The sequence below is a fragment of the Xyrauchen texanus genome, chromosome 15 (genome assembly GCF_025860055.1).
Source record: "Xyrauchen texanus isolate HMW12.3.18 chromosome 15, RBS_HiC_50CHRs, whole genome shotgun sequence".
Taxonomy (NCBI): domain Eukaryota; kingdom Metazoa; phylum Chordata; class Actinopteri; order Cypriniformes; family Catostomidae; genus Xyrauchen; species Xyrauchen texanus.
This window is the reverse complement of record NC_068290.1, coordinates 22,382,755-22,410,157: the sequence shown is the minus strand read 5'-3', so window position 1 is coordinate 22,410,157 and position 27,403 is coordinate 22,382,755. Positions and strand designations below refer to the sequence as shown.

At 40.5% G+C, this 27,403-nt stretch overlaps 1 protein-coding gene across 2 annotated transcripts in view; it reads right to left on the bottom strand.

Annotated features, from left to right (window-relative positions):
• Positions 1-25,326, bottom strand: part of LOC127655507 (intermediate conductance calcium-activated potassium channel protein 4-like) — a 56,293-nt gene extending 30,967 nt beyond the window's left edge. For both annotated transcript variants that reach the window (XM_052143373.1, XM_052143374.1), the window contains exons 1-4: positions 24,741-25,326; positions 14,808-14,903; positions 11,176-11,630; positions 8,087-8,222 (exon numbers count right to left, since the gene is read on the bottom strand). In XM_052143373.1, coding sequence (XP_051999333.1) covers positions 8,087-8,222; positions 11,176-11,630; positions 14,808-14,903; positions 24,741-25,019 — 966 coding nt within the window. In that variant the 5' untranslated portion in view covers positions 25,020-25,326. The remainder of the gene's footprint in view (positions 1-8,086; positions 8,223-11,175; positions 11,631-14,807; positions 14,904-24,740) is intronic.
• Positions 25,327-27,403: the final 2,077 nt, after the last annotated feature.

Sequence of the window (27,403 nt, the reverse complement as noted above, 5' to 3'; positions counted from 1 at the left end):
GGGGCGGCACGAGCGTGGGAGCTCGAGGGGGCGGAACGAGCGTGGAAGCTCGAGGGGGCGGAGCGAGGGAGTGGGGTTCGTGACACTGGTGAATTTTAATTACAGAACTCCTCATAGTCAATCATCTTAGTAAGCCAGAATCAGTCAATTCAATTGACAGCATCTTTAAAAATACCATCATTTTTAACCAGGGTTTATTCCTAAATGCTTTTTTTATTCTGCTGGCAGACAGTGTATATTCCTCTGTGTTAAAGTTTAATATATGAAGATACTCATCTATATTTGAAATTTCCCCACTGCTTAAGGTGGTATTACATTCCTGTAATACTGGCAAGATGCAAAAGGATAGGTGATACACTGCAAAAAGTGGTAACCTGCTATTGTTACCCTAAGGAGCCATTTCTAACTGATCTAACCCTTAGAATTAGTTCCCCGTCTGTCGCTCACTTTGACGTTGTGTCGAATGAAGCGACACTAGGGGACTTCTTAGTGTCGCTTCATTCGACACAACATCTCGATCCCTTCATTAGGGAACGGAGGTTATAACAGTAACCTAGACTTTTTGTTAGTGTATCCTGATGTAATCAGGTTGATTCAGTGATGTTAAATAATACTTTTGACTTAAACCAGTTAATTCATGTTACCATATAAAGCATATTTTGTTTTGCATTTTTTGTATAATTTTTTAGTGTAGACATGCAAGACAAACATATAAACATGCAATCATTCTTTCACTTGATGGATAACAGCTGAGCATAATGGAAGCTGCTCAAGATATTGGAAAGCATTTGATTTGGGTAATTTGTGACCAGTGGAGAGGGTGTTCAGGTCAACACCAGCCATGTTGAATACTATCGTTGAATCAGCTACAGGTTTGAGGGCTATCACACTCTTATGAACACCCAATATACTGTTCCAACTGGATTAGGAAACTTTTTATCGGGTTTTCCAAGTCTTGGGCACAGGTTGGCACGCCCTTCTGATCTAGTAGTGCCAAATGCAATAAACCGCCTAAAAATGGCAATGGTGGAAAGTTTTCCCTAAAAAAAGGGGAAAGCTTATAAAAACACTGAGTGAGGGAGAGAGAGAAAGGAGTGAAGGATTATTTTCCACTGTGTCAGGGAGGTGTCTGGGTTTGGCCTGAGCCCCATGCTCCTGTCGTGTGAGCCCCATGCTCCTATACTGCCGGCTTATCTGCTCTGATCGGAAATGAGGGATGGAGAGAAGAGATGGGTGGACAGTGACGAGCACATGCAGCAGCCTGAGTCACAATGAGACTAAAAACCCAACCCTCACAAATATAGATAGGCTACACAAATGTTTATGTACCACATATCATGTCACTAAAAAAATCTTTAACTTTTAAAGATTTAAGTAAATTTTCAGTTTCACATTTTTTATATCATTTACACAGTCCCTTCAAACTAACCTAAATTACTTTGAAATAAAATGATATGAAAACTTCTGAAATGTATCTCACCCTTCACATAGACCCCAGTGTAATAATCCAAAAAATACCTCAGGCTTATGTCTAAACACAAGCAGATAAACATACCACCCATGTAATAAAAAACTACAATGTGACATTGACATTTAATACTAATATTTTTCTTCTTGTTTTGACATGAAATTAATGCGTATCCACTAAATTTTCAATCATATTGAAATGATTTTGTACGGGTGTAACCAATGTACTTGGTTTACAGACAAAACAATCTGTGTATCATATTGCTAAATCCATTCCTCCCTGCTTCACTTACTGAACTTTGTGCTCAGATACACCCAGACACACACATATACACACAAACACTACAGATCAAAATATAAATATTTGTTTGGATCACATTTAAAGCTTGTTTAAATTTTTTAATAATACCTTAAACCTATGAATTAAATATCAACATCATAAAATCTTTAAAGGTGAAAATACATTTACTCTCACACTGTAAAAAAAAATCGTCTAGGTTACGTATGTAACCTCCGTTCCCCGATGGAGGAAACGAGACGTTGTGTCGGAGAAGCGACACTAGGGGTCTCTCTTGAGTGCCGATATATACCTCTGTTCTATGAAAAAAGGCCAATGAGAAGTTGGCAGACGGTATTTGCATATCCCACCCCTGGACATACGGGTATTTAAGCAGAGCAAATACGGGAGTTCATTCAGGATTTTTCTGAGGAGCTGGAAATGGTCCGGCCACAACAGTGGCTCGGCTCAGCGACGTGGCAGGGAAGACACAACGTCTCGTTCCCTCCATCGTGGAACGGAGGTTACATATGTAACCTAGACGTTCCCCTTCTGTCGCTCTCTCCACGTTGTGTCAGAGAAGCGACACTAGGTGTCCCACTTCAATCATGCCATGCACTGAGCCGTGTATGTGAACCGGCGGTATCAGGCTGCACGTACCCTTCCCCAATGGCCCATTAATGTCATCAGAATCCTTCTGGTTACCCTAGTGAGGGGAACAAGGTGATGCTTGCCAACCTGGGAACGGGCCAAGCCTGGCTGGGCCTCTTTTCTCTCTATGTTTCTCGCGTATAGCAATTACGGCAAGGGCCCTTACATGCATTAAGGGAAGGGGGTCTTACCCCGTTTCCTATTCTTTCAGGGGGAGAAGACCCTGCGGAGACCACACCTACCCTGCAGGGGAGGTAAAAGTGGCGACTACATCACATGGCCGCTTAGGTCCAATGTGGGAATGTTGGCGCGGTGGTAGATCCAGAGGGGGGAAGCTACAGCACGTCGACCGTGGCAGCTGGAACTGCCTAAGGGAGACACGGGGGTCCGCTCGTGAGGGGACAGTACTGCGGAATTACACACAGGAGGACTTAACCTGTGGAGCACCTATTCCAGTACAGGGTAGATTGAGTACCCATAGTGGCTTGGGTCGGTGAGTTCCTCTGCTGAACTGCGGACCCAAAAGGGCTAGGGAGGAATCAACCAGGGATCTGAGAGATGGGGTCTCCTGGGAACAAAGGCGCACTATTTTACCTCGGCTGAGGGAAAGGGCGCTAGGCGCAAGCTATTCACCCGGCCAGTTCGTCAGCGTGTTACAGAGTTCTATGGGCTTGAACCTGAGAAAACACGGGACGATACTGACTCAATTCGGAGATTGTAGAATCTCGCGAAAGTGTTAGATGTTGCTCACCCTGCTGCTCTGCAGATGTCTGCTAGGGAGGTGCCCCTGGCCAGTGCCCATGAGAACACAACACTTCTGGTTGAGTGCGCTCGAACCCGCAAGGGGGGGCACGGCCTGGGTGTGATAAGCCAATGAAATGCATCGACAACCCAGTGGGCGAGCCTCTGTTTGGAGACAGCGTTCCCTTTATGCTGTCTCCCGAAGCAGACAAAGAGCTGCTCAGAACGTCTACAGCTCTGCGTGCGGTCCAGATAGATACGCAAAGCACGTACCGAACACAGCATCGAAAGGGCTGGGTCTGCCTCCTCCTGGGGCAGCGCTTGCAGGTTCACTACCTGATCTCTGAAGGGTGTGGTAGGAACCTTGGGCACGTAGCCCGGTCGCGGTCTTAGGATCACGTATGTGTCTGCCAGACCGAACTCCAGGCAAGTGTCGCTGACAGAGAACACTTGCAGGTCCCCGACCCTCTTGATGAAGGTGAGCGCAATCAGCAGGGCCGTTTTGAGAGAAAGGGCGCCTCCGGGCGCCTTTTAGGAACCTGAAAATCGAAGTCGTGTTTTCCTAGAGACTTGCCGTCTATCATGTCGTGGTGAGCCGCGATGGTGGCGACATAAACCTTGAGGCTGTCCCCCTCCAGCCTCTCCTGTAGAAACACGAGCACTGACCTAACTGTGCACCTCTGTGGGTCTTCAGCCCATGAAGAACACAATTTGCAAATAGGCGCCACTTTAGGGCGTAAAGATGCCTGGTAGAAGGGGCTCTGGCTTGGTTGATAGTATCTACGACAGTCGATGGTAGACCGGCTAGATCTTCCGCATGCCGTCCAAGGGCCAGACGTGGAGGTTCCAGAGGTCTGGGTGCAGGTGCCAGAGTGTAGAAAGGGTAGTTGTCGTGGCAGGATCGAGACGTGAAAGTACGCGTCCTTCAGGTATACCGCTGCGAACCAATCTAGATGCTGGACCCTGCTGTAGAAACCCTTCTTCATTTCGGTTGGAGGGACAGGCTCTATCGCATCTTTGAGTAAAAGAGAGGCGATTTTCTCGTGCAGGGATTTGGCATGTTCGCCGTATACTGCGGAAAAATGGATGACCGCGAAGGGGGCCGGTGGCCTGGCAAACTGAATTGCTTAACCGAGTCGAATGGTCCGGTGCAGCCAGCGTGACGGGTTGGGCAGTGAAAGCCACGCCTCTAAACTCTGTGCTAGGGGCTCCAAGGGGACGAGTATTTTGGACGTACCCGGCGGGGTGGAACAGGTAATATGGTTCGTGACTGAGGAGGCGGTCTGATGTTGGCGTCCTCTGGACTTGTCTGAACCGGCCGGCCAGGGAACAGTCGTGGGGCTGAGGGCGGGGGTACCACGTTCAGGAAGCCGGGACTGTTGAGATCTGGAAGCAAAGTGCCGTGAGAACGGCATTTGCAGGCCAGGTGACCCAGAGGCGAGGCTGTGAGCGGCGCCCGGACCCAAGGAACCAGTCGTCCAGCCGAGAAGGCTGTGGGGAGGATGGAGGGTTCCAATCCAAGCCCACGCTAGCGGCGGCCCGGGAAAGCATGTCAGTCATCAGGCGGAACTGTACCCGCTGCCATCCCCAATCGCCTCCATCGCCAACCGCATCGTCCTCAATCCCGTGGGAAAACGGAGCTATGCGGGGGGCGGCTGGAGTGGCTTGCTTTCGGTTGAAAGCAAGCCGCGACCGCAACATTGTCATGGTCATGTTCTCGAAGTGAGAACATGAACCATCCACAAACGCAGCCTCGGTGTGATCGCTGCCCAAACACACGAGACAACGCCTGTGGCCGTCTGAAGCGGAGAGCACTCTACCGCATCCAGGAACAACACAGGGGCGGAAAGGCATCTTGAAAAAGACGCGTCCTGAAAAGGACGTTCAACGCCGCTGTGTTTTGCTCTTTTAGAGGAAATTGCTCCTTTTAATAAAATCACTCTTTTTTTGAAAAACTGTTCTGAGTTTGTCTGCGCTGTCGAAGCACCCAGGGGCAAGAATGCACAGCCGTGCATGAAGGAGAAAGCCGCTGTTGTGCGCCGTCAGATCCAACAGCATGCAGAGCGTCAGAGGAATAACAGGAACTTGGTGTGTAACTCGCAGCAACTGCATACACGACCATCGGCTCCGAAGAAATTTTCTGAATGAACTCCCGTATTTGCCCCGCTTAAATACCCGTATGTCCGGGGGCGGGATATGCAAATACCATCTGCCAACTTCTCATTAGCCTTTTTTCATAAAAACAGAGGTATATATCGGCGCTCAAGAGAGACCCCTAGTGTCGCTTTTCCGACACAACGTGGAGAGTGCGACAGAAGGAGAACTGTTGTTTTTACAAAAAATCAAACAAACAAACAAACAAAAAAACTGGCAGCTGTGGTTGCCAGAATAATTATGTAAAAAATACAGTAAAAATGTAAACAAATTTACAGAATAACCTGGAAATTACAAGTTGTTTTTACTGTATATTCTACGGTGCATTACGGTTGTTTATATTATTATATGATAAACTTAATATATTTACCTTCTGAAACAGTAAAAAAATGCTTTTTACTTAATAATGTATTGTTAGTTACCGTAGTAATTACAGAAGGTCTCATGATGACATAAAGTTCATCATTAATGGCCCTTCCAGGAGACAGTGCTCAGTGTCACTCACACAAACACTAAACACCATCCGGTTAACACATGTGATATTAAAAGAAATGTAATAAACATTAACTAAACTACATCAAATATAACACAGAACAACCCAATGTACTTAACTGATATTAAAAATAAGAAGAAATTTAGCTATTCTCATAAAATATAATGAAATGTAATGGGTCATGCAGGGAATTCTGGGAATTACTTTTTAAACATAATTTTAACAATAATATACAGTATAAAGTACACATACTCTCTTGTTAAAAAAATGTAACCGTTAATTATATATAAAAATTACACTTTTTACATCTAAAAATTTAATTTTGTATGTATTTACAAAGACATGTATGGTCTTTGTAAATATATATATATATATATATATATATATATATAAAAAAAATGACATACATTTTACGGTAACTACACTGTAAAAAAAACATCCTGTAAAAAAACAGTAAACTACTGGCAGCTGTGGTTGCCAGCATTATACTGTAAAAATATGGTTTGTTACCGTTCTTGAAATTAACAGGATGTTACTGTTTTTGACAGCTACAATATACAACTGCAATTTAGCTGCATAATGCTGTTATGTTTTGTTGCAGTCTAAGATCCTTGTATTTTAATGTTCAGCTTTTACTTTTTTATGTAAAAGTATGTTTGTTAATTGTCACCATTGTTGCGTTTTGTATGCCGAGAGTTGATATCTGTGTGTGTCTTGTTAACAACTTCTGTTATTCTGTAAGTTCAACAAAAACATCAAACACTCAGTTTGCTGATATAATTTTGCTGAAATATCCTTTACTGTTTTTGGTTTTATGTGTAATGCATCACTAACGACACGTTTAATGCCGTTTACGAGCTAGGATCAAATATTCAGTCTGATCTTAAGATTTGTCTTCCAACTATCACAGTGCATCAACTCGTGTATTATTAAACACAAATGGACTGGCTGGAAGAACATAATATAATAACAAAGAAGGTCTGAGGTGCCAGCTCAAGAGAACACTAATCACCATAATGGTGACTTAAAAAAAAAAACACAACTATTGATAACAAAACAACACTAATTAAACTAAGACTTCTATTAAGTCTGAATAAAAACTTTTGCACATGTTTTTTTGTTTGTTTTTAATTTGTGTAGCCCCAATGCATTTCCAAAGCATGAATACTTATTCAAGCGCAAAGGCTTATGGGTATGTCACAATTATAACCCACAATGCAGTGCTATGCTGTTATTTTACTGTGTGCAGGTTGTTGTAGTTTTTTTATTTTTACATTTAATATGTACATTGCTTCAAAAGTTGATTTTTTTTATTTGACTTCTCATTAGACAGACAAGTGAAGGCTGATGTGAGATGATAAAGAACAGAGGAGTTGGTCAGAAGCATCATGACATATATATTTGTTTCAAAATGTCACTATAGCTTTCACCAAGTTGATATCACGATTTTAAATGTTCATTTTCCCCTAATGGCTTGCATAGAACAGCTATTTACTGTAAAACTAGTCACTTCACAGTGAGCCGGCTCTTGATCTCCCCAAATGCAAATTCTTTTACAGCAAACTACTGTATTTAAGAATCACAGTAGATTGCTGTAGGAATTTGGCTGTAAATTTACAGTAATTTTTTACAGTGTACGTTCACCAATTACATTTTTTTACTGCAACATTTTTGCAGTCTTTTACAGTTAAAATGACTGCAAAACATCTGCGATTTTTTACAGTGCAGATCTGTGTTAAATGTTGGATATCTGTTGAGATACAATTCATCTCTTGCTGAAAAATCCCCTCAAAACATCTATGTCGAACATCATTATCTTCAAACTTTATAACTACTGTGCACGTAGAGAAGCTGGACAGGTGAATGAAAAGACAAGTACAGTAGCTTTTCTCAAGGTCATGACATAATGCTAAACCTATTTTATTGTTTTACAAAATCTATGGTCTATATATATATATAGACCATAGATTTTGTAAACAATAAATATATATATATATATATATATATATATATATATATATATATATATATATATATAAAGCTATGAGGCTCAATGAAACATTGTAATGTTTTTGTTTAAACTCCAAATGCACTTTCCTTATTAGAAATAGCACACCTCCAGGAAAAGAGACATATATTACTATAAAAAGTGAAAAAATTATTTTATGTTCATAAATAAATAATTTATAAAATTTTTGTGATGGTTCAAATCACTCTTATGTAAGATCAGCACCAGTAGACCTAGATAGCTGTACACACAAAATGCAGTAACACAGCTAACTTGTAGTTAATGTTATATTTACCATAACGCCTGTGAAGAGACACACCACCTTTCCACAGCTTGTACAAGGGGACACATCTCCATAACCAACTGTAAGGAAGGTGATGGCTATGAGCCACAGTGCTGTCCCCATACCGCCTGTCTCGACCTGTTCCTGCCTATAGGTGGAGACAGAGAATAACTGGTTCTGGGTCACTTTACAAAGAAATTTGTTCCACAGTAACATAATGAGTACTCAGCAAATACTCAGGATATTCATAAAACATTAAATAATCTAATGACACTCTAACACAGCTTAAATGAAAATCTGAAAATCTTGATGCAGAAGACACAATACGAGTAATGATTATCTATGCACTCACAAGAATAGTGGCAAGCAAACTGGAAGGTATGATTCTAAAAAGTCAGTAATGAGTTGTCAAGTGTTGAAGGGCAATTTGTCTGTTCAGAAATAAATCTATTCATAACAAATGTATGACTACAAGTCAAACTGACCATCTACATGATACATCGGACTGAATGACTGAATGACCCTTGATGAGCTGTTTCTAAAAAACTTAAGCAGCCTACTGTTGTTTGAGTGTATGTGGACATGTGCGCACATACTATGTGCAGCTACGTCTAATCTATAATTAATTATAATTAATCAATATTCTATATTGTGTGTATTGTTTACTGTACATTGTATATTATTATTGTGTTTTGTATGTATGTGTACATTTGATATGTAAATTGTGTTGTGTAAATATGTTGTTTATTGTAATTGGTATATGTCTTGTCACTGTCATGATAAAGTGATTTTATTTGATTTGGTTTGATTTGATATGTGTTTGTGACTCTCTCTCTATGGCTACATTCACACAGTAGCAGAATATAGATGTCAGTCCGTTGGAGTGATAAGTTAAGTTCTGTAACATAGTTTGGTTTTGAAAGAGTGACAAACTGCATTAGATGTGTACTTTACGGAGTATTATTCTTTGCTATCAATCACCATTATATTGTAAGTAAATCTCTCTCCGGTTACGTAAAATGACAGAAAATAGAGAGAAAATAAAGTGAAAGGCAAAAAAAAATTAGATATGAGGGCGGAGGAGGAAAAAAGGAATTGGACATAATTGTTTTATTACGGAGCACCTTAAAAGATCGGGTGGGATTTTATTCGGAAATAGTTTTGCGTGGCCTCAAAATAAGTTTTGCATTCCCTTGCAATTACATTTCCTTGCAATAAATTTACCATGATATTATTACAGTAACCATATTTTAACCTGGATATTCGTAGTGAAACCATAGTAATAATACAGGAACACTAATTCTATGTTAACAAAAATCATTAGTTCCAATCTGTCATTGGTTGTCGTGTCATCTTGTTACCCTTGTCTGTGTATGTAAGCCTTTGTGCTTTGTCTTGTTTTGTTAATGTAACGTCACTCAATTTAGTTATTGGTCTCTTGTTTGTCTGAGTTTGTCTGATTTTAATAAAACTGCACTTGGGTTTACTGCATCTCTTCTTCTCATCCTGCTCTGCTCTGCCTGTATGTTAGAGAATACAAGACCAACCGAAGATGAACCCAGCAGTTAAATTGATGCATCTCCATCAGGGGAATTGTCCCCTTGAAGACTTTGTTGTGGACTATCTGGAATTATGTGATCAGGTGGATTTTGATGAGGTATGTCTCAAGTTATTTTTCCACACAGGATTAAGTGAACCACTCAATTCTCTGATGCCTGTAGGTTTTATAGAATGGACTCTTCTAAAATATTTAGATTATGTTCTTTTGCTGAGTGGTGCAGCTTTCATAGTGGAAGTTGCTGAGGATTCACTCCTACAGTGAAAACTATACCAAAATCCATTGACACGGTCCACGAGCCAGTGCCTGAAGCCTCTGCCTTCCCAGAGCTAGAGCCTGAAGCCTCTGCCATCCCAGAGATTTTGCCTGAAGCCTCTGCCATCCCAGAGCTAGCGCCCGAATCCTCTGCCGTCCCAGAGCTAGTGCCTGAAGACTCTGCCATCCCAGAGTTAGTACCTGAAGCCTCTGCAGTCCAAGAGCTAGCGCCTGAAGCCTCTGCCATTCCAGAGCTATTGCCTGAAGCCTCTGCATTCCAGAGTTATCGCCTGAAGCCTCTGCCGTCCCAGAGCTAGCGCCTGAAGCCTCTGCCGTCCCAGAGCTATCGCCTGAAGCCTCTGCCATACCAGAGTTAGCGCCTGAAGCCTCTGCCGTCCCAGAGCTAGCACCTGAAGCCTCTGCCATCCCAGAGCTAGTGCCTGAAGCCTCTGCCGTCCCAGAGCTAGCGCCCAAATCCTCTGCCATCCCAGAGCTAGTGCCTGAAGCCTCTGCTGTCCCAGAGCTAGAGCCCAAATCCTCTGCCATCCCAGAGCTAGTGCCTGAAGCCTCTGCCATCCCAGAGCTAGTGCCTGAAGCCTCTGCCATCCCATATCAGAGCCTGAAACTTAGGATTCTACGTCTGCCTCGCCATGAAATACGGACACTTTGACCGCAGAGTCCTTGGCCGTTTTGACCACTGCGTCTCAAGTCCCTGACCGAGTAGGAGTCTGCAGCCAACCACCAATTTATTGTGAGGGCACTCAAAATATATTGCAAGGGAACACAAACTATTGTGAGGGAACGCAAACTATTGCGAGTAAACGCAAACTATTGCAAGTGAACGCTAACTATTGTGAGTGAAAGCAAAACTATTTCAGAAAAAATCCCACCTGTCCTCTAAAGGGCTCTGTAGGTTTTGGCTGCATGTCTGGATGAAAGCAACATGAGCTTCCCAAAATAAAAAATAAATAAAAGAAATTGTAATTGTTTTTTAAATTAAACATGCAAATACAAATTTACACCCTAATGACCCATTATAAAGTCTCAATATTTCATCATCTGTCATAAAGTTTACAGGCATTACTCAAGGCTATCGTGAGTTAGAAAAGGGGATAGACTAGCTGTTACCTGTTCATACAGATTTTATTTGATAAAATGTTGTCTGCAGATGTAGGTACCAGACAATTTGAGAATCACACCTGTTAGTACACCAAACATGGACTGTGTGAATATAGCTTATGTTTGCACTTGCATTTCTTTGTACAAAGTGCATGATTGTGTTTTGTACCTTTCGCACAGTCGCAGCATCCAAGCTGCTGAAAGCCAGAAGAACATGATTAAGACCAGCAGGGTGCGGGCAGGATAATTGTTCATTAACACCTTGAGCACGAAGCGGAAGGTGAAATTGATATTGTTGAGGGAGCCAATGCTTCTATAAGAAGCACTGAGGAGCACTTTGCTGTGTAACAGTACAGCTCTGTGCACCAGATACAGCCTCAGGAACATCAGGGCCGACAGCAGCAACTCAACATCAAGCATGAATTCTTTGTGACTGGAGGACAAGCAGAGGGGAGCAGAGGAATTTCCCTCTGATTTCACCCCCAGCCTGTTCCCCATGTCTGGCCTCAGGTAGGTGGCCACAGGATGGATAGCACACACAATGAGCTCCAGGGAGATGCCAAGCACCCGGTTACTGGTCATGGCAATGCGCCAGTCCACCTGGTTGTGGTCAATGATGAAAAGCTTGAAGAAGGGAAAGAAAAACAGATGTGTATCAACAAGAGAATTACTTGATTGATCTCACAAGAAAGCAATGATTAACAAAGTATGGCAGAGAGGAGAGAGTGAGCAAGACATTCTTTATTCACTGAAAGAAAAGAGCCAAAATAAACATAGCCCTGCCCTCCCTGATAGGACGTCCAGCTGTAAACTGTGTTGGTTTTGAAGGACAAGTGTGTCAGTGAAACTACTCAAAACCATAAATCACAAATTAACGCCTCATTTACTAAATGACACAAACATTTTAAACATGACTTAGAGCAGAAAAACAATAACACCTATATTAATGAACAGATAGGCAATAGGGTTCGACCATATCCGACCATTTGAAAAGTACATATTCCAGATTTCTGTTTTTGAAATTGTTACCTACATTTTAATGTACCTGCATGCTACATCTGCTGTTCCTGCTATCCTTTTCTTGCTGCTGTAAATCCTGAGATTATTAAAATGATTATATTACCACTATAAGTGTTTATCACTATAAGTGAAAATATTTATGTTTTGTTTTTTGTTTGTTTTTATTTTTAGCTGAGAATGAAGGACATTTTGGACCTCAGATAGTCTGCATTGTAGGTTGTTGACGAGGTGGGAAATCATTTTTTTTAAACACTAGCAACAGGTGAATACCTTATTTTACCAGCCACTCAGGTGCTTTACCAGCCATTGCTCAGGTTAAACAAGGGACTCACTATACATATATGACTTCATCAAACACGCAAAGCATTTCAGTGTGTTTTCACATTTGCATTTGCACATTAAAAGACAATGAAACTTTATTAGCAAATCATACCCTTATGACTTTCTGAGATGGTCTAAGTTTAATTGAAGCCTGCATTTATAAGTTAAAATTCTTGCAACCTGCTTTTTGAGCACTGAAATGAGACTAAAGACACCTCAAATGCATGTGAGTATGTATTCTATGAAGATTACTACATGCATGAGAAACATAATGCCTCTGCAGATCTAAAAATATATGCATCTTTCGATTTTACTTTTGTTCTATTTTTTTTATCTAATTGAAATGTGTTAATTTAACAATTTAACAAATTTAACAAATGTGTAAATTTTTGGTACTGAACAACATTTCTTCTCAAAGGCCAATCAGAGACATCTTACAGTTTGCCCAGTGGCTTGTAGATAAGGTAAAATCACATCCATTTGGCTGGTGGTGGGTGTTAATTCTCACCCTAGTTGTAGGGTTAGCAGAAGCTGTGCTATATGGTAAATATGTGTAATAATATGAATGTTATTACAGTAATACTAATACTGTATATGCTGCATCATGCACAGATACATAAATCATACTTGCATTGTTTAGTGCAGCGGTTCTCAACCAGGGGGCTGGGGCACACTAAGGGACCTCATCAAACTTCCAAGGGGGCTGTGAGACTCTTTTTTTTTAAATTAAGTTATTTAAAATAGTCTTACTTAAAGGAATGTTCCAGGTTCAAAACAAGTTAAGATCAATCTGCTGCATTTATGGTATAATGTTGATTACCACAAAAAATTACTTTCACTTGTCCCACCTTTGCTAAAAAAAAAAGAAAGAAAAAGCTAAACTCTGGGTTCAGAATCAGAATTAGCTTTATTGCCTAGTATGCTTACACATACAAGGAATTTGTCTTGGTGACAGAAGCTTCCAGAGCACAAACAATACAGCAACAGACAGAGAATAATTATAAAAAGTGAATAGAAAATTTAAATATATATAGAAATACACAATAAGACAATATATTGCAATAAGATAATATATATATATATATATATATATATATATATATATATATATATATATATATATATATATATATATATTATCTTATTTTTGCCCTTGAATCAGGGCCTCAGAGAGGGTGCTGAAGAGAGGCAATATGAGTTCCATAGGTTGGTCACATAGGATGGGGGTTGAGGTGAACTGAGCGAGAAGCGAGATTGTGAAAAAGCAGGTGAAGTCTTGGCAGACTGGCCTGATGTAGACATGTGCTGAGGACTAACATGGGGCTCAGGCTAAAGGCTCTGCTTTCCCCAAGAATACATGATGAAGTATACCTGATTTCACATGACAACATCACAGACAACTCTGATAATGTGACAGGCTTTTTTCTTCTTCTAACACCCTGAAATTGTTCTTTTTAAACTTTCCCAATCTTTTTCTTCTTCATTCTTCTGTTATTTTTCTTCTGTTCTTCATTAAAGAGATAATTATATCATCATTTACCCACCCTCATTTGTTTGAAACACAAAAATACGTTTTAGGCAGGATGTTAGTCAATGTCACCCTTTAAATTACATACATTAAAAGTGAATGGTAACTGAGGCTTTGTTCCACAAAGAAAAGACAGGCATACAGGTTTGGAACAACATAATCATGGTTAAATGATGACAGAATGTTTATTTTTGGGTGAACTACCCATTTTACAGGGACATTTGTATTGTGATTTCACTATGAACTAGTCAATTATAGAGTGTTTCTTAGGCTTATGTTCTATCCACAAATCCACAAGGTCACCCTGGAACCATCATATTGCTGACTCAGTGTGAGGGGTCCAGATAAGCCCCACCTACTCCTAACACTTCATGCTTCTTATCTATATTCTGCACTTGCATATCCCACAGTTATGAAACATTCTGAATCTAACGTTGTTGAAAAGCATTCAGTTGGTCAGGTTTCTCTATTTGGTCTTCCTATTTAATTTTCCTTTTATCAATCTTGCGTAATGCTAAGTGGCATACTGTACACCACTTTTAGGAACTGTAGAGTAATACTACCAAATGGCCACATTGGAGTGTTAATGGGTTAGGTTAGGGGCCTTCTTTACTGTATATGGGTTACACTATCTGATCCTGTACATTAGGGACAACCAGCCAACTGTGGGAAGTCTCATCTGTATCTTATTGCAAGCAAGTATTTTATAGCAATGTGAATTCATACCCCCTCTTTCTTATTAAACAACATACAGCAGATGACATTACATAAATTTGTTTATCAAATAAGCATGGCACTGACAATATTAACCAAGCTATGAGGACAAACATTTTAGAAAAGCCTTTTAGGAGTAATGTTTTAAGACATTAAAGAAAATTACAAGGATCTAAGAGAAGCCAATTCAACAGATTTATAATACACAAAACACTCACTCTAATGTCTTTAAAATGGAAGGCGATGATGAAGAGGAGTAGACACCCAGTGGAGAAACTGATGAGGCCATTTATGGAGAGGGCATATATGGATCCCTAGGGAGAAAAGAAATGAGAGCTAATTATATAATAAAAGCCGTGAGGTACTAAAATTGAAGAATATTACTTAAAAATGACACATAAGCACTTAATAGATTCCATTTCTGAGCCAAACTGTTTTGTCATTTCCCTCTGTTTACTCACTACATATGGTTTAAATACGATGGTACAGGTGCTTCCTTTTGAAGTAAGTATAATGCAATCAGCAATATAACATTTTTAGAATCTTATTTTGTGTGTTTATGTACCAGCAGGATGCTTCTCTTGGTAAGAATGAGATTTGTTTTGCTCACTCCAAAGATCATGCTACAGTATGTGGCCAGGATAACACTTGAAAATCAACATCATGCTCATATGCCATTAGTGGTCAAAACTCAAATCCATTATTCAAACAGGTGCTAATTATGCACTAAATGATGTGGAAAGAGGCAATATGACCGTAGGCAGTGTGAGCAACACAAAGGGGAGGGAGACAAAATGTGGAAAAACTTGTATAAATAGCCAATTTTCCTGCATAACCTGGTTTCCAGGAGAATGGTAAGCTTCAACCATCATGCCTGGAAGATGGGGCTGTTCTGTGAGCACACAAATTAATTATTTCTCCATACAAATTATATCAAAACAATAATAATAATAAAAATAAAAAGAAATCAGTAAAAATGCATATTAAATCATAGCTGAGGTGAAAAGAAGCTTCTGAACTTCCCTACATAACAAATGCAATAACTAAGAGGCTGCATTTTGTCACAATTGAATGCCTTAAAGAAATTTGTCCACTTATTGCGCCACTTCCAAATTTACTTCAACAAATAAAGATGCTTAATGTTTCACTGGCCCATGGTTACATCAGCCTGCATAGGTATGCACATTCATGAGTACTTTTTAGGAAATGCCATTATAACTTGTTCATCTTCTAATATGAGTGAGCTTGGCCTTGTGGATAAGAATTATACAATAGAGGAACTGAACATTTCATGCTTTGAATACATTTTGCTAATGTGATGTCATCATTCACCTTTCTGCAGCCTTTGCCACAGTCAACCATCAGATCTTACTCTCTACCCTCTCGTTGCTGGGCATAACAGGAACTGTGCTTAACTGGTTTAATTCCTATCTCTCAGGTATGTCCTTCAAGTTTAAGGTTGCCTGGAGCAGTGAGGTGCCACATCAGCCACTTACTGGCGTACCTCAGGTTTGAGTTCTCGGGCCAATTCTCTTCTCTAAATACACAACATCACTAGGACCCATCATTCAGGCACATGGTTTCTTACCACTGGTATGCTGATGACATGCAGCTCTACTAGCTTTTCCAGCCCAACAACACCACAGTGACTGCTCAAATCTCTACCTGTTTGGCAGACACCTCGGCCTGAATGAAGGAACACCACCTGCAGCTTAACCCAGCCAAGACCAAACTCCTTGTCTTTCCAGCCAACCCTGCTGTTGAACACAACATCACCGTGCATCTGGGATCAACTACAGTAAAGCCCACAGTAAATGTCAGAAATCTAGGAGTAACCATCGATAACAAACTACATTTCACAGACCACATCTCAAACACTGCAAAATCATGTAGATTTACACTCTAAAATAGCAGGAAGATAAGACCCTTCCTCTCTGAACATGCCACACAACTTCTTATTCAGTCACTTGTCATAACTAGACTGGACTACTGTAATACTCTCATTGCAGGCCTCCCTGCATGTGCAGTTAGACCCCTGAAATGATCCAGAATGCAGCAGCATGTCTGGTCTTTAATGAACGAAAAAGAGAACATGTTACACCACTCCTTGTCTGTCTTCACTGGTGACCGGTTGATGCACGTATCAAATTCAAGGCTCTGTTACTGGCATACAGAACAGTCACTGGGTCTCCTTCAACATACCTAAAATAATTTCTGCAGAGCTACGAGCCCACTAGAAGCCTGCGGTCGGCTAAGGGACATTGCCTTGTTGTACCAACACAAAGAGGCACCAAAACACTTTCCAAGACTTTTGGCTTCATCGTACCATGTTGGTGGAATGACCTTCCCAACTCCATCCGTGAAGCTGACTCACTTTCTGTCTTCAAAAAACGTCTAAAAACCACATCTTTTCCATGAGCACTTAACCAGTCACTAAAATAAATTTGGAATGCTACTATTCTGATCCTAGTGAATTTTTGTATTATAGCACTTTTTCGTTTCACTGTCTCCTTAAGATGATTCACTAATGTGTTCCTCTTTTGTATGTCGATTTGGAAAATGGTACCACAGTTTCTATTTTGTCTGCTTTCTAAGCAAGATATACCTGAACATCCCATTTTTTATAAAAAAAATTAATAAAAAAAACGTTGGAATCTTAGGTATTAAGGTATTAAGAGAACCCTTCCACTATTGTGTTCTAGAGCAAAGATGTTTACACCAGGTTAGTCTGAGAAGCATGTCCCTACACTTAATGCTGTATTCATTAAGTTGCCTAGGAAGAAAATCGTCTGCTAAATGACAAGTAACCATATGAGAGATCACTTTTCATTAAGTTGAAAAGGCACAATTAGATTGATTTTATAAGGACAGGGGCTTAATTGGACTGGAAACTTCCATTGCATAGGTTATATCCCTAATTGAAGAGTGCATTGGGGTGGGAGTTGTATGCAAACTAAGCAGCTTGTATTCTTTTAAAAACTTCTGCTCAATTTATCTTAAATGCAAAGAGAACAATCACATTTAACTAATACACAATTGTCAAGGTGATGAGTGTCTATAAAAAGCAACATTTCTACTGTGATATTGAATGTTGAAAATATTTCCTTGTTAAGTTGACAGTGATTATGCAGTATTATGTATATATAGAAAAATCACACAAATGCTTGTTTGGAAGTAGGGCTGAAGTTTGTTTAACTCACTCCAATCACTACAGGATGTGGAGAGTAACATGTGAAAATCAGCATAGTTATTGTGTCCCATTAGAGGTCAACACTCAAATCCATTATTCAAACAGGCACTAATTATGCATTAAATGGTGTGGAAAAATGCAATATGACCATAGGCAGTCTGAGAGGGGGGGGGGGGCAAAATGTGGAAAAACTTGCATAAATAGCTGCTTTTCCTGTATAATCTGGTTTCCACAAGAATGCTATGCTTAAACACTCTATAACGGTTGCAAAAGTAGCCTTTGCTTTTGGTTACATTAAATTTCTATGTTTAAAGCATTATAACCAATAATTATTGTAGGAGATAAGAGATTTTTACTTCGACAATCAAGAAAATAAATAGAAAGTATGTGCAAACACTGATTAGCTGCCAGTAAGGGATTGTAAAAAGAACATCCAACATTTGTACAAATGCAGCTGAATAAAATATGACCCAATCTGATTATTAAAATTCCTATTGATTTTTAATGGCTAAGAATACAAAAGCATGTTAATCTCACTTTTTTGTTTAGTGCGTTTTTAAATGAAAAGGTGTGTTGTAAAAGACATTTACCATTTCAAATGTAGAAGCTGTGTGTTTCAGGACTAATAATTGTACTTTCTATTGGTCACCAATACATATGTAATTATATATATGGTAAATATGAGGCAACCCACTCTAACGGCGAAATCGTCAGGATTCATACGACTTTTCTAAATTTGGTTAATTCGTTTGATATCGTGCGACTGCACTTGTTTGAATTCCAACGACTTGCACTACAGCCAATGATGTCGCTGGACATGATTTCCATCTAATATGTGACAATTACTTGCTTCTGTCACACACAACAGCTTCCTATCATATTTACACACTCTACTGATTGGTTAAGTTTAGACAAGTGGTTTGGGCAAGGGCATAATATTAATAAGTATGTCCTTATCGTCTCATGCATGGAACTCGCGCTTACTTCCACATTAGACATTTGTGCTACAAAGCAGACTGTTTATTTGAGTGATGCTGAAAAGCCGTCTTGTGTTTTGGGTGAAGCTGTAAAGTGATTGCTTGTTATTTGTTAATAAAACTGACTCACATGAACTGTGGAAACCGGTTCCCGCTTTCTCCTTTATCTGCCCAACCCGAACCTTTGTTACACATACCAAAGTAATTAGTGAATGTTTTAAAATCTTCAGGCATGTATCACTCTGTGTTATATAAAACTGTCTGTCATGTTAAGAAATAAAGCATCATGTCCGAAACACTGAACCAATTACTCGGTTCCCGCTTCCTCCTTTATCTACGCAAACCGAACCTGGCACATTGGGCAGTCCACCTCCTACCGCTGATGACCGGGGAGGCCCAACTCGTGGCCCAACAACTCCCGGTCGACAAACTCCTGAGGTACCCTGAGCTGAAGAAAGCCATCCTGCAGCTGGTCTGCCGCAGTCCCGAAGAGCATCGCCAGTGGTCCCGAACCCTGGCGCTGAGTGAAGTCGGCCACCCGTTTGCCTTGGTTCAACAGCTCCATGACGCCAGCCGGCTGTGGGTTCTGGCCGAGGAGCCCAGTGTCATCAAGGGCCTCATCAATCTCGTGGTACTGCACAATTCATCGCCAAACTACCAAAAGGAACTGCGGAGTGGGTCCAGTGCCACCGACCGCCATCATGGATGAAACAGTGCAGTTGGCGGAGGACAATTTAGTTGTGTACCCGGGGCCGGCGAGCACCTCTCTCTCTCTCTCTCTCTCTCTCCCTCTCCCTGTTGTCCCTCCCCCTCCCCTTCTTTCTGATCTACCCCTTTCCCTGTAAATATACCAAGCCTTGGTGGATTCATCTTTATTCAAAAGGTCCAAACCAAGGTGTGTGCACCTAGGTGTGTGCACTAGGATATTTACGATTATCCTGCAGTATTCTATTTCGGGGTCAAAAGCATAACATTGAGGCCATGGTTAGCATTCCCGCCTCACCCATCCACTCATTTTGGGTACTAATTGGCAGGCTTTTCCAGAATTGTTAAAGGGGTTATGTGTGGATGGGTCCTGTACCACAGTGGGACAGTGTGGGTTGTGCAATGCGCTGATGGAGGAGGTGGAGACGGGGCCATCTACATCAGCTCTGCATCAGAATGGCGAATGGGAGAGGGAAGCCTCGGCTTCCCCAGCCTTTAAGGGAATTTCCGCTGGTGATTTCCCTCTGGAGCAGACACGAGACGAGACTCTTAAGCATGTGTTTGACCAAGTGAAAGTAATTGATGGTCAACGCCTTTAGCTGCTCCTCACATATCCATATTTCTCAGTTACAAACTATCGGTTATATCGAGTGACGCAGGACGCTCATACAAAAGATACAACCCAGTTGTCAGTACCAAGGAGCCGTCGGGAAATGTTGTTCCAGGCGGCTCATTATAGTCTGATGGCAGGAAATTTGGGACAGGGAAAAACACTAAACCGTCTCATGGCCAAATTCTATTAGCCGGGCATTCACATGGATGTTAGCCGGTGGTGTGTGACATGCCGCGAATATCCACTGGTGAGTTTCCCTTTGACAGAGTTGGCATGGACCTCATTGGGCCATTAGAATGGTCAGCACATGGGCATCGCTTTGTGTTGGTTTTTGTGGACTACGCAACATGATACCTGGAAGCGTTGCCTCTTAGCAACATCTCAGCATGTAGAGTTGCAGAGGCACTTTTTATAATAATCTCCTGAGTGGGGATTCTGAAAGAAATCCTCACTGATCAGGGCAACACTTTAATGTCACGTACACTACGCAAACTGTACAAAATATTCTGTATTACATATATTCGAACAACCGTGTACCATTCACAAATAGACGGCTTGGTAAAACGATTTAATAATACCTTAAAAAATATGATTCGTAATTCGTGCACAAAGATGCTCAGAATTGGGATAGGTGGCGCAAAACCCTTTATAATTGCAGTACAAGAGGTTCCACATGCCTTCGCTGGGTTTTCCCCATTTTAATAATTACATTAAATATTAATATGGGTGTATGCCCTGTGGCGTGTTAAACGTCATGAAGGAAAATTGGAAGTAGAAACCTTCACAAAGCAAAAATGAAATTCAATACGTTCTTGAACTGAGAGCAAAACTCCACACACTGGAGCGTCTATCACATGAGAATTTGCTACAGGCACAAGAACGTCAGTCCCGGCTGTAGAACAGGGGAGTCCGGCTACAGGAATTTTCACCAGAAGATAAAGTACTAGTATTACTGCCCACATTGATCTCTAAATTACTTGCCAAGTGGCAGGGGGCCCATTGAGGTCACACGACGAGTTTGGGTAGTCGATTATGAGGTAATGCTTACCGATAGTGATAGCGAGGCTTGTCAAATGTATACCCTCAACCTACTAAAAGCATGGAGAGAGGCGGCCCCTGTATCCTTGGCGGCAGTAGTTCCGGAGAGGGAGGAGCTCGGCACGGAGGTAAGTCTAAAAGCCAATCAGTTCACATCGATCCCTTGCGGAGACCACCTTTCGCCACCACATCGTACAGAGGTTGCCAGGTTGCAAAATTATTTCTCTGACATATTCTCGCCTCTCATCAGCTGCACTAATCTCATAACAGCACATCGAAACAACCTCAGGAGTAGCGGTACGTAGTTGTCCCTACTGCTTACCTTAACACAAGAAACAAGTAGTACATGAAGAATTAAAGGCCATATTCGATATGGGTGGTTCTGGTCCCTAAGAGCGATGGCTCAGTCTGATTCTGTTTGGATGATGAAAGGTCAATGCAGTGTTGAAATTTGATGCTTATCCAATGCCTCGCATTGACAAACTGCTCAATCGGTTGTGCTCGGCTCGCTTTTATTCGACACTGGATTTGACAAAGGGATATTGGAGATCCCCTAAACGCTGATGTCCCATGAGAAAACGGCCATCTCTACACTATTTGGATTACACCAATTTGTGACCCTTTCGTTTGGTTTGTTTGGGGCCCCGGCTACGTTTCAGTGTCTTATGGACCGAATCCTCAGACCGCATACTGTGTATTTGGATGATATCATTATTTACAATAATGATTGGCAATGGCCTATGCAGCATCTGAGGGTGGTTCTGAGGTCTCTACGATGAGCGGGGCTCACAGTAAACCCAAATAAGTGTGCAATTGGTTGGGTATAGGTACGGTATCTGGGGTTCTACTTGGGTCATGGGCAGGTGCGACCTCAAATATATAAAACCGCAGCGATCCCAACCTGCCGGAGACCCAAGACCAAAAAGGTGGTGAGACAGTTTCTGGGGTGGGCCGGCTACTATCGAAGGTTTGTGCCTAATTTTTCCGACGTCACCAACCCGCTGAATGATCTCACTAAAAAGGGAGCCCCAGACCCAGTCCAGTGGACAGAGTCATGCCAACAAGCTTTCACGCAAATAAAAGATGCACTTTGTAGCGGGCTGCTTCTGCATTCCCCTGATTTCTCTCTCCCTATTGTTTCACAGATGGCCACAGCGGACAGGGAGCTGGGTGCAAAATTACTTTACATTAAATTCACCCATCACCCATGAGGTTTCATAATGAATTCCCTCATGATAAAACTTGTGATTATTCCAGGCCCTTTTGAGCACAGTTTGCATGCCTTTTTAAAATAAACATACTTATTTGGCTCAAGTAAACATAACTTATTTTTTAAAGTAAAGTTAACTAGATGCAAGTAATCTTAACACATCAGTGATTAAGATATAATTGTTTTATTTTATTATTGAAATTGATTTATAGCACATTTATACAGTATTATGGAAATTAGGACTAGAATCTCGGTTAGCCATATGGCTCATTGGATTCTCCTAGATAGTTCTTAGTGCACATAAATCTCCATTTTTTAAGTACAATTGAGTAAACAAAAACAGGCGTTAGGAGTTAACACTAATAACCTTAATGGTGACTTCACAAAAATCACAACTATATATATATATATATATATATATATATATATATATATATATATATATATATATATATATATTTAAATAACAATTATAATTTTTCTACATATGTTCCCTTGTTTTGACCAAACATACAATTTATTCAAACATACAGGTGAAACTCGAAAAATTAGAATATCGTGCAAAAGTTCATTAATTTCAGTAATTCAACTTAAAAGGTGAAACTAATATATTATATAGACTCATTACAAGCAAAGTAAGATATTTCAAGCCTTTATTTGATATAATTTTGATGATTATGGCTTACAGCTTATGAAAACCCCAAATTCAGAATCTCAGAAAATTAGAATATTGTGAAAAGGTTCAGTATTGTAGGCTCAAAGTGTCACACTCTAATCAGCTAAACACCTGCAAAGGGTTCCTGAGCCTTTAAATGGTCTCTCAGTCTGGTTCAGTTGAATTCACAATCATGGGGAAGACTGCTGACCTGACAGTTGTGCAGAAAACCATCATTGACACCCTCCACAAGGAGGGAAAGCCTCAAAAGGTAATTGCAAAAGAAGTTGGATGTTCTCAAAGTGCTGTATCAAAGCACATTAATAGAAAGTTAAGTGGAAGGGAAAAGTGTGGAAGAAAAAGGTGCACAAGCAGCAGGGATGACCGTAGCCTGGAGAGGATTGTCAGGAAAAGGCCATTCAAATGTGTGGGGAGCTTCACAAGGAGTGGACTGAGGCTGGAGTTACTGCATCAAGAGCCACCACACACAGACAGGTCCTGGACATGGGCTTCAAATGTCAAACGTCTTACCTGGGCTAAAGAAAAAAAGAACTGGTCTGTTGCTCAGTGGTCCAAAGTCCTCTTTTTTGATGAGAGCAAATTTTGCATCTCATTTGGAAACCATGGTCCCAGAGTCTGGAGGAAGAATGGAGAGGCACACAATCCAAGATGCTTGAAGTCCAGTGTGAAGTTTCCACAGTCTGTGTTGGTTTGGGGAGCCATGTCATCGGCTGGTGTTGGTCCACTGTGCTTTATTAAATCCAGAGTCAACGCAGCCGTCTACCGGGACATTTTAGAGCACTTCATGCTTCCTTCAGCAGACAATCTTTATGGAGATGCTGACTTCATTTTCCAGCAGGACTTGGCACCTGCCCACACTGCCAAAAGTACCAAAACCTGGTTCAATGACCATGGTATTACTGTGCTTGATTGGCCAGCAAACTCGCCTGACCTGAACCCCATAGAGAATCTATGGGGCATTGCCAAGAGAAAGATGAGAGACATGAGACCTAACAATGCAGAAGAGCTGAAGGCCGCTATTGAAGCATCTTGGTCTTCCATAACACCTCAGCAGTGCCACAGGCTGATAGCATCCATGCCACACCGCATTGAGGCAGTAATTAATGCAAAAGGGGCCCAAACCAAGTACTGAGTACATATGCATGATTATACTTTTCAGAGGGCCGACATTTCTGTATTTAAAATCCTTATTCAAATTTTCTGAGATTCTGAATTTGGGGTTTTCATAAGCTGTAAGCCATAATCATCAAAATTATATCAAATAAAGGCTTGAAATATCTTACTTTGCTTGTAATGAGTCTATATAATATATTAGTTTCACCTTTTAAGTTGAATTACTGAAATTAATGAACTTTTGCACGATATTCTAATTTTTCGAGTTTCACCTGTAATGTCTTATGGTTATTCCACAGAACCGCAATTTTGTACTTGATAATTTTGAGTTAGTAACACTCAAAAAAGAACTGTGAAAAAATAAGATATCAACTATTTTTATTCAACTATTCTATTTTTATTATATTTGAGATCATTGTTAGTATTAGCCATGTAGTTCTACTAAAAACTGGCTCTTGAGAATTCTCTTTCTATATAAATATGCGATATATCACATTATTAAAACATTATTTGGTCCACCAAAATTCAAAGCTCATTCTTCATCCATCAGTTTCACCACTGAATGTCTCAGACGCACTGCCATTACCTGGATTTCATTGTGGAATGTTATGAAGTGTAGATCTACTTACTGGTTGGTACACTACTGGGCACAGCTCAGCGTGTAATACCATCAGCAGAATCCCCAATATCGCGGTTCCAAGTGCCCACGTGCAGAGACGCTTCTTGTCCTCCAAAAGGAACTTTCTTTGACGCAGTCTGTAAAGATTTCCCTTCTCTCTCGGGCTAAGTCTTTTCCTCGATAGCGACACTGTTATCTCCGTCGTTTCCCCGTTATGGTTGACAAGTCCATCACAGTCTCTGCCACCGACCTTGGAGTTAAAGTGCGAGATGCGAGCAGTCATCTCCATTGCGCGCTCTTGTCTCCAGTCAATGCAGACCTCAGTCCCCTTGTCCTACAACCTGTCCTTCCCCACCTCCGACCAAAATTTCTCCCCGGCCGGTGGAAGACATAGCACGTCGAGGACAAGCAGTATTCCGAGCTGTCCTTTCAACAGCGAAGTGGAGATACAGTGAAGTGAAGATCTACAATGCACTCTGTTAACGCGCGCCTTAAGATTTGACTGTCGCGCTCTTGGGAAGGCGCTCCGAAACTTTTCAGTATGATGTAGTGTTCTTACGTATTCTGAAGGAAAAATGCTGTGGATGTACTTCTTCTCTAAAAGTGCTACCACCTGCTATGTTGTAATGCAAATACATGTATCCTTATTTTGCTTCAACCACCCCCCGGAAAACTATGCGTATACATTATTTAAGCAAAGTTTTTTTAAGAGTTACATTGCCATTTTCATTCAAACGTGCGATTATAAGTGGGATTATAGCACACAGTGAAGTAACGGACAAATCACTAAACCTTTAAATATTATGTTTTAATATCATACATTTGCGCTCTTAGCAACGAAATATAGTCACTTACTTATGCCGCTGGCGATATGTTGATAGCTACCTCTAGTGGGAGATGCGTTTAGTGCAAGAAATTGCAACGCTCAACCAAATAATGCCTGTTACAGCTGCAGACCCTATTTAGACTCAGAGTAGCCTAACGCCATGTAGTTTTTCATTTATTATGGGCAAAAAAAAAAAAAACTACCCCGCACCCACACAAATCAAATGTATGATGGAAGTGAAGTTAGGTCAATTAAGCAGTTTAGAAAATTGTGTTGGAATTTAATTGCATAATACTTGTAGCTACCTTAGACTGACGATTTGTTACCCAGCCATAACCTATATTTTCATTGTAATGTTGCCATTTTTGTTTATGTTAAACTTGATTAATCCTTTATAACAATTATTTTTAAACTAGACAGCACTAAAGAGTTATACTAGATTTATCTCAGAAAACTTGTCAGTGAACTAGTTTTGTGTGGATTTTGATGTTTGTTTTGGATCATTGTCCTGCTGGAAGAGCCAACCAGGGCCTATTGTAAGCTTTCAGGCAGAGGCAGTCAGGTTTAGATTTTTTCATGTGTTGGTATCTGATAGAGTCCATAATGCCATGTATCCAAACAAGATGTCCGACCTCTGGCAGAAAAACAGCCCTACAACATTCAAGATGCAGCACTACAATCAACCGTGGGAATTGGGTACTTCATCTCTGTGTACTCCAAACCCATCTCTGGTGTTTGCTGTCATAAAGCTATTTTTTTGTTTCATCTGATCATAGAACCCGGTCACATTTTAAGATCAAGTTCTTTTATTTATATAGCACATTTAAATACAGCATCAAGGCTGCCAAAGTGGTGTACAATACAAAATTAAATAAACATACATCAATTTAAGACCAGGACATTACATGCTATTACATCCAGTGAAAAGAGATGAGTTTTAAGAGAAGATTTAAAAACAGATAATGAAGGTGACAATCTGATACTGATGGGCAAACTATTCCATAAAATAGGACCCACAACCGAAAAGGCTCTCCCTCCTCTGAAGTTCCAATAGTGTCTGGCAAACTGGAGATGCTTGAGTTTGTTGTTGGATGAGAGCAGAGGCTTTTTTTTTCTTGAAACCCTCCCAAACAACTTGTGGTGATGTAGATGTTTTCTGATTTGTATTTAATTTTTTTTAGACCAAGACCCAACTTATTTCTGCAATTCTTCAGCTGTGATACTTGGAGATTCTTTGGCCACTTAAACCATCCTCCTCACTATGCATGACGACACACATCCTTTTCCAGGCCAGTTCTTATCATGTCCAGTTGATTGGAAATTGTTAATTATTGCCCTGATGGTGGAAATGGGCATTTTCAATGCTTTGGCTATTTTTTCATAGCCACATCCAATTTTGTGAAGCTCAACAATCTTTCATCAGAATTATATTCTTTGCTCTAACCCACTGTGATCGACGATTAAGGGAATTTGGCCTGTGTGTTACCTCATATTTATACCCCTGAGAAACAGGAAGTCATGGCAGAACAAATTGATGTTGCTAGTCACCCAGCTGCACTAATGTATTATATATTAATGAGAAAATAATTCAGATATACTGTATATAACTCTTAATAATTTCTAAGGGTGCCAATAACTATGGCTAACATGTTTTGGAGAAAAATATTTATTTAATAATGAGACATTTCCCCCATTCAATTGTGAATTTTTGGAATGAAAGATCAAAAGGATAAACAATGCAGACTATTTTTCACAGCCTTCTTTTTTCATATTTACCAAGGTGCCAATATTTCTGTCCACTACTGTACTTATTGAAGTTTCTGGCAGAGAGAGACAGAGCATGTCTG